Source organism: Ailuropoda melanoleuca, chromosome 17, assembly GCF_002007445.2.
Source record: "Ailuropoda melanoleuca isolate Jingjing chromosome 17, ASM200744v2, whole genome shotgun sequence".
Taxonomy (NCBI): Eukaryota; Metazoa; Chordata; class Mammalia; order Carnivora; family Ursidae; genus Ailuropoda; species Ailuropoda melanoleuca.
In genome coordinates this window covers 27,744,337-27,752,016 of record NC_048234.1, presented here as the reverse complement: position 1 = coordinate 27,752,016, position 7,680 = coordinate 27,744,337, and the positions used below count along the sequence as shown (strand labels likewise).

Below are 7,680 nucleotides of genomic sequence, written 5' to 3'. Positions count from 1 at the left end.
AAGAGAAAACAATGGTAGGGTACATGAAGAGCAGGAGAAATCAGGAGCGAGGACATAATGCTGATTGGAGAAGAATGGCAGATGAACAGAAATCAGCCCACAAACACATAGGGTCAGGTACTCAAATGCTGCTTTTCACCTCCATTGATAACACCAGCATGCCAACAAAGGACAGATCCTCTCACCCCAGGCAAGACCCGCTTTTTCCAAATTATTAAAGCCCAAATAGGCCTAAGAAGAATGCAGTGTCTGCAGAAACTGCGGTGATCAAAAGCAAAGGGATACATCCATTTCTGGGTTAACCAACCAGCAGACTCAACCAGCTACGCTTAACGCAACACTGTAGAGACGGGGGAAAGGACGTCACTGAACGAAAGAAATTTAGCTCTGACAAATTGATCCTGGAGTTTGAGATCAGGAAATGTAAAAGGAAGCTATTTTTATTTCACCGTATAATTATGTTTGTATAATAAATTCGAGTGGTTTCTATTTCAATTACTCATGTGGGTGGGAGAAGGTTAGGCTCCAGTATCTTTTCAGCGACTGAGCCTTGCATTGGGCTCTGGAGAGAGATTTCTTATAAAATGAGACAGCAGTTTCAGCAATGGTTGAAGTCATGGTTTGCATGTGCCTTGGTATCATGACAGCTTTCACAAAGGGCTGGAAGAAGTTAGATTCAAGAAAAGAATCCACTGTGCTTCTCTTTCTCTCCCACCCCTCTGCCGCATTTGTGGGTGTGCATGTGTAGTTTAGCTTGTCTGTAAGGAGGACAGGAAGATCAAACATCTTTTGTCTATTACTCTCAAATTCAAGTCCCGTACATATAACAATACAATAAAAATACCCAACCCTGGGTTCAGTCTTGATGTGGATCTCTTTTGCCCCTGCGCTTTCACCAAAGCCACGTGGGGTGGGCGAGGGAGGGAAGTGGTCAGGTAAAGCCTGACCATCCCCAGGAACACCATGGAACATCCATCCATGCCACCTTTCCCAGGAGCACACTATTCCACAAGACAAGCTCTAGAGACAGAATGACGCTGACTTCAAAAATAGAGATCTCAGGTCCCTTAGTTTCTGGGCAGAAAAAAAACCAGAAACCAAAAACCAAAAAACTTCAAACCCTGCCCTTCAAGGAAGATTAAGATTGCAGAGTTTCTGATCGTCTATCACCGTGCTTTACCCTTAAAAAGCTACTTGGTAAATATTTGTTGAAATTAAATGGGCAGGTATGGTAACCTGTTTCCCAAGCAGTTCCTTTTACCCACCTTTGGGAATGTCTGGTGGAAAGGGAAATATTCTTAGCTATTCATTATTCAGGGCAACAGCGTCAAGGTTAAGTATGCAAGTAGTAAGGCAACGCACCAAGCGTGTCGCGAGGCTTTTGCTTTCACCGTCTGGACATCAAACAAACCAGTGTTTGGATCCATGGACAACTGAGAAGCTGCAAGAGGCCGACAGCAGCAAAACCCAGCTGTCCGGGCACGGCCGGAGAGCCGCTCTGCAAGTTATATAACAGCTGTTGTGTAATTGTGCATTTAACTCAAAACACATTTTTAGAAGACAAAACAATTAGATTTTCCAAAAAGAAAGAAATTGAAAGCAAGTGAAAGAGGGAGGGACGGAGAAAGAGAAAAGAATGTTGAGAGAACACAGAAATTTCTATCTGGCCTTCAAGCAGGAGGTGCAGGGAAGGCACGGTCCTTGGAGATGGTTGTCTTGGAAATTGAGGGCTGGCCCATTAGCTAGATCTGGCCTGCCTCCTGTTTTTGTAAATAAAATTTTATTGGAAAGCACCTATACCCATTAATGTATCCACTGTCTATGGTATCTTTCATGTAGAGTTGAGTAAGTTACGACAGAAACCATCTGGCCTAGAAAGCGGAAAATATTTTCTGTCTCTTTAACAGGAAAAGTTTGCGGATCCTACTCTTAGATGAATGAAAGGGCTAATAACCCTGAGTGTCCATGAGAGCGACTATTTACTTAGGGAACCCACCTGGGAAATGAAATTCTGGTTTTGCACTTGCTAGATCTGTGATTCTAAGCAAGCTGCTTGCTATCTCTCTATCTGTAAAATGGGGAACCAAGTTAGAAGGGAAAGAGAAAGTAAGATTCCTGTGCCTGACTTGGAGCAACTATTCAACAAACCTTCCTTTCCCTACCTAAATCCCATATTGGGGGGAGCTGGCAATTTTCCTTGGAGTGGGAGGATTGTGGTTCTTAACTCTCAGTAATCAGAATTAAGAGTATCCACAGTTTTCTATCGTGCTCCTATTGTAACTTTTGCTTCAGCTTCAATACAATAAAGTTTTGTGTTTAACATGGGAGGAGTAGTTAAACATTCTTTTTAATGTTCCCAGCTTGAAACATTCATTTTTAAGGAATTGAATTACTCAGCATCCTGTTTAAATCTTCTTTTTGCACAATTGCCAGTATCCATCATTGATAAACAGAGCCAGCTTCCGAAACCGGAGGTTAGTTTCATTTTAGATGGTTTTAACAAGACAATATTGCCATCTTGCTGTTGTGGTGACTGTGTGACAGTGGACTCTGAGAGCCGTCAAAATCCTGCTGACCTTTCTATTCCCTTTGTAACATAAGGATCATTTAGAGCTTGTGAAATCACAGTAGGTCTGCTTACCCACTGAAAATACACTGGATTTGTTGGATCTTGTAATGCTGACTTGGGGTTTGGTCTATCCAGAGGGACTCTCTTCCCCCTCTGCTTTTCTGGGACCTGGGCTGATTTGCTGACAGCATTGTCCCGAAGACACCTGACCAGGGACCTCTCTCCTCACCAGCGGCTACTGAGAACAAGTCCCCTTTGAGACTCCTTTTTCAATCCTCAAATTCTCTGAGTCCAAGTCTGTTGGAGGACAGAAAGTTTCACAGTAGCATAAAAAGCATGAAAAGCCAAAAACTCAAACTGGCCTTAGTGACCAGAGCGGCTGCCCTGCATATTCTCATCACAGGTTTCGGCTTTGAAAATTAATTCGTCTGCAAATAGTGCCCTGTCTCCAGCTGCAGTTTCAACGCTGGAGAGCTGGTTTCTTAAAAATTTAAGTTTAAAGTCAAGGGCTTCCTGCCCTAGGTGTTACAAATAAGTAGTGTGGTTTTCTTTTTGCTCCCAGTTTGTTCGTCCAATCATAGTCCAGTATGCAAATAGACCTTAGCCTGTGCAGATAAAAAGGAACAAATAAAGCCAAGGGCTCTATCAGGACCAAATTGCTGAGCCCGTCACCTGTTCCAGGAGCCGAACCAGAAATGTCGTCCTCAGGCGTGCCAGATGTACCTGCCCCACTCACCAATTTGACATATAAATATACGAAGGTTAGTACAATTTATATTTGCCGCTTTGCCTCAGGTTTATAAAAACGACATGTGTTGAAAGCATAAAAGGTCAATGTGAGTAAACTTGTGCAAAGAGCCCTTTGCACATACAAAAATAAAAGGCTTGCAAAATGCAGGTTTGGGCTTAGTGTCTTGTTCAGATAATGATTTCTGAATCGTATCAGGCAACGTTTCATAAATTTATTTCTTAGAATATGCCTAAGTGAAAGGCATTCTCTTCTGGTGAAAGGTTCTTGCCCCAGGGTTCCGTAGACTTTTACTAAGCAGTTCTATTACCTTCAGCATTGCTCAGCATGTCTGGTAAGAGAGGCGAATACTTACTAGAAAAACTTACTGGAAAGAGCCAAACAAATAGGAAATGATTTTTTTTTTTTTAAAGGAGAAACCTCATGCTGAAGTAACATAGTTTTTCTATATGTTTAATGAGTGTCAAAATCGAAGGACTTACCTCTAATAATTTGATGAAAGCTCCTGTTTCAAAAACTCCAAATGAACTTGCATTATTTAGCATATTTGGGGCAAAGAAAGCATTCTTATTTCTTTCTTCAGCCAAGTGTGTTGCCACTGGAGCAGATGCGTAAGTGTGAACTGATAAATATTTAGAGAAACAAGAAGAGGAGTAGATCCAGACTTAAAAATCCACAAGCTAGGAGAACAAGGAAATAGATCCAGTTTGAGCTGTGCAAAAGTATCTCTGAACTTTGTTTCATTGTTATATGCCTGCTTTCCTGTCAGAGTCTAGAACTCCCAAACAGATAAAACAAGCAAACAAACCAATCTGAACAAAGTCACTTAAATTGGCTTTATGGTAGATTGCAGAAAGCAAGGTCGGAAAGGAACCCTTCCAACTCAGGGAGAGTCATTTTCCTTCCAAATTAGCCAGTGAAAAATCAAGAGCAATATAATTTCATGATGAAGTAAAAGCCCCGCTAGTGTTTATTTACTCCCTTACTTGTAACCATGGATGGTTTTGAAATCCTAAGGTCGGTTACATTTTCATTTTCATAAGCACAGCAAATAAGGAAGTTGCTCAGCTGACTGGTTCTTTTCCTTAGGAAAGTGTCTGCAGAGATCAGATTGTGCCTTTAACATGATTGATCAGCAGCTATAATGTGTAGTAAGATATTATTTTTATGAGGTTTTATTAAAAGGGAAAACATTTTTTTCATTTAATTTTATTCCAAATGAGAACATGGAAAATGTGGTGAGTCCATACCCTCCAACAATCTGCACTTGGCAGAGATGTGCCCGAAAGATGACCAGACTCCAGTCTTCCCAACTTCCTTCCTCCAAATGGGTCATTCACAAGAAATTTCAATCTAAAGCAGGCACATTTAAGAATGCATTTCATAAATGTCAAAATCATTGGCAATGACTGAAAATTATCTCATTACTGTTACTACAGAGTCTTCTGGGTTTTTTTCTATGATACTACTTGGGAAGATATTGTGGTCGTCTGAAAGTCACATTTTTAAAAATTTGACTTTGCAGAAGTTTGCAGTCTCCTCTGTTCGTGTATCTTGAGGAAGCTCTGAAGTGAAATATTCTTTTTACTAAATGATGCTTCATTTGGTAGCTCTAAACTGAGCATGGAAGAAACAGTAATGGACAGATGAGATGGTCCTTAAAATGTAGCATACAAACGCAGATCTAGTGATTCTTTAACACAGAGAGATGTTTTTTAAGATTGGAATCTCCTGTTCACGTCAAAGCCATTAGATGAGAACACCGCTCTAAGGAAAATGATGGCCCTAAGTGTTCAAAAGAAGGCATGATTCAAAGGGCAGCCATTTGCTCTTGCATTTAAGAACTTTCTGGGTAGAAACACCCAATGCAAAGGAGTGAATTTTGATTGCTCTTCTATCTTCTCTATAAATCTGTTCTGCTCAGATAGCATTTTATTGTCTGATTTACTGGTTATGGCATTTTCACACTTGGGAGGACACCAGGTATGTATGTAATTAAATCTAAATGGGTGAGCTTTCTCAAATGCCTTTGCATTTGCTTTTTACTGTGCCTCACTGAAGAATTGTATTGGATTTGCACTTGCAAGAGGGGTTGGAAAAATGACGGTTATCCACTAAGTTTCTTGGTTGCAAACCAAGTAAGCAAGGATTTTGTAGTGTCTGTGGAATTACCTTCTATGGCCAGCCCCTAAACTCTGTATTATTTTTCTCTTACTATGTTAATGTTCTTCGTTATTATCACTAGAAATATATTGGTCGTTGGGGCAAGGTGGAGAGAAGTGACAAACAGGGTTGAGTAACAAAAAATTATTACAGCTGTGGTAGAACTACGTGCTCTCAAATCTGAGACTGCTTTTCACCTAAACAGAAGAAGTCATCGTTGCTTATCTTTTATGACTTATTCTCTAGTACAGTCGATTATGTTTTTATTGTTGTGGATAAAATGACGATCAGGGTTAAAAAATAGTTTCTAAAATGATACAAACATTTTTAGGATTTAAAACCTCAATAACATCATTATAAATCCACATAAACTTGGATCCCATTTCTAACCTCATTTTTCCCCTTTCCAGTTCTAAATGAATCCCACACCTGCCAGCTCACCCATTTTATTGAGCCTTTAAATACAAGAGCTTCTTCAAAACTTATGTGATCATTGGGCAAACTACATTACTTTTCTCTGCCTCGGTTTCCTTATGTGTAAATTGGGAATAATAAAGGTGCCAATTTCCTAAAGTGGATGAAAGCATTAAATGCGTTTAATGCATATTAAGCATTTGAAATAGTGCCTGGCATATGGGAAGTGATTGATTATCATTGGCTACCCCAGTCCTATTTATTTTTCTGAATTCCTTCCAGTTTTCCAGAAACCTCTTTTACTTAGCCTTTCCAAGATCTATTTCCTCTCATGAGTGTTCTTCTCATCTCGTTCTTTTCTCCAAGTTTTCCTGCCATTCTTTCTGGCGCAGTCATGCCCCACCTGACAAGGATCTCATTGGTGCGATGTCCTGAGAGTTTATCCAAGATTTCAGGGATCAAAAATTTTCTCTTAAAGGATTTGGTAACTTCGTCTTCCATTCTCCCTTCATGACACTGTTTTGTTTTGTTTTTAAACTTAATAATAATAATAATGACAAATAGAAAATTCAAGAAGAAAAGCTTTCTCAGACAGGATTCAAACCCCAAATGTTTAACGTAACTCCTAAACTTAACTCATTGAACAATAAGATGTTCCTACTAGAAAGGATTTTCATCTGCTAATGACATTTCATGCGCTGACAGACACAGGCACATACACACAGGAAATAATTATAGCTAAAATTCATTGTGTTTACTGTGTACCAATGACTGCTTATTTGCAGTGACTGTTTACTTCTCAGGATAACCCAGTGAGGAGGTTCCTCTTCCTGTTTTGTAGATGAGGAGACTGAGGACCAAAGTGGCTAAGTAACTTGCCTCAAATCATGCAGCTAGAGAGTGACAAAACTAGACTTCGTATGGGGGTAGTCTGAGCTCTCACACCAAGTGGCTTATCGAAGATCAGTATCATTACATGTGGACGTGGACTTGCTGGAAACTTATTCTGTCCTTCTTCATTCTGACTCTCATTTGTCCATTCCTGATTCCTGGAAGGGACATGACCATGAGGCTTTCCAGCTGCCATTCAGCTGTTCCCAGGCCAACAGGAGGAAGTTGGCCGTCAACTTAGAAAAAGAGGAGAACAATAAGGAAGCCTGGAAGCAAACAGACATTCTGGTTTGATTGAAAAGGTGGGGTTCGGGCTGGGAGAGGCTGCGATGTACAGGATTTGGAAATAGGTGTGCCATTTCTATGGGAACTATGTTTTTTTAATTCCAACACAGTAACTTTTGGTTGGAGTAAGACATTACTTTCCTAAATTTCTGATATGGTTGTTTAACACATTGCGGTTAAAGATATCTTTTTGATAGGAGAGAGTGATGAATCATTGCATAGTATGCGCTAGGCACCATTATCACCTTTTTAGATTCTTACAACGAACAAATTCACAACAGGTGTATTTCCCACTACCGCATTCTCTTCACTCCCATCTCCTATTTTTCCTTCCGTGTAGTTAACGAGCTCCTGAATAACTGCTGTTTTCTTCGTCTTATGGTAGAAAGAGGCTAACAGGTTTAGGGAGCTTCTGTTACTGGAGGGTGAAGAAATCAAGCAAGTATGTGAATACTGAATCATAAATTATGATAAATGCTAAAGAGAGGACAACTGAAAGCTGAGAAATACGGGGAAGAGCTTTCTTTCCATGAGCTTTAAGGGAAGATCTCTTTAAGTAAGGGACATTTAAGAGGGCGCCTCTGGGATGCAGAGCACAAAGTGATGGGGG

The 7,680-nt window shown here is 40.2% G+C and overlaps 1 protein-coding gene across 1 annotated transcript in view; it reads left to right on the top strand.

Moving 5' to 3' along the window:
• Positions 1-3,177: 3,177 nt before the first annotated feature.
• The window catches only part of ALDH1A1 (aldehyde dehydrogenase 1 family member A1), a 33,238-nt gene continuing 28,735 nt past the window's right edge, over positions 3,178-7,680 (top strand). The window contains exon 1 of the mRNA XM_034647339.1: positions 3,178-3,330. Coding sequence (XP_034503230.1) covers positions 3,265-3,330 — 66 coding nt within the window. The 5' untranslated portion in view covers positions 3,178-3,264. The remainder of the gene's footprint in view (positions 3,331-7,680) is intronic.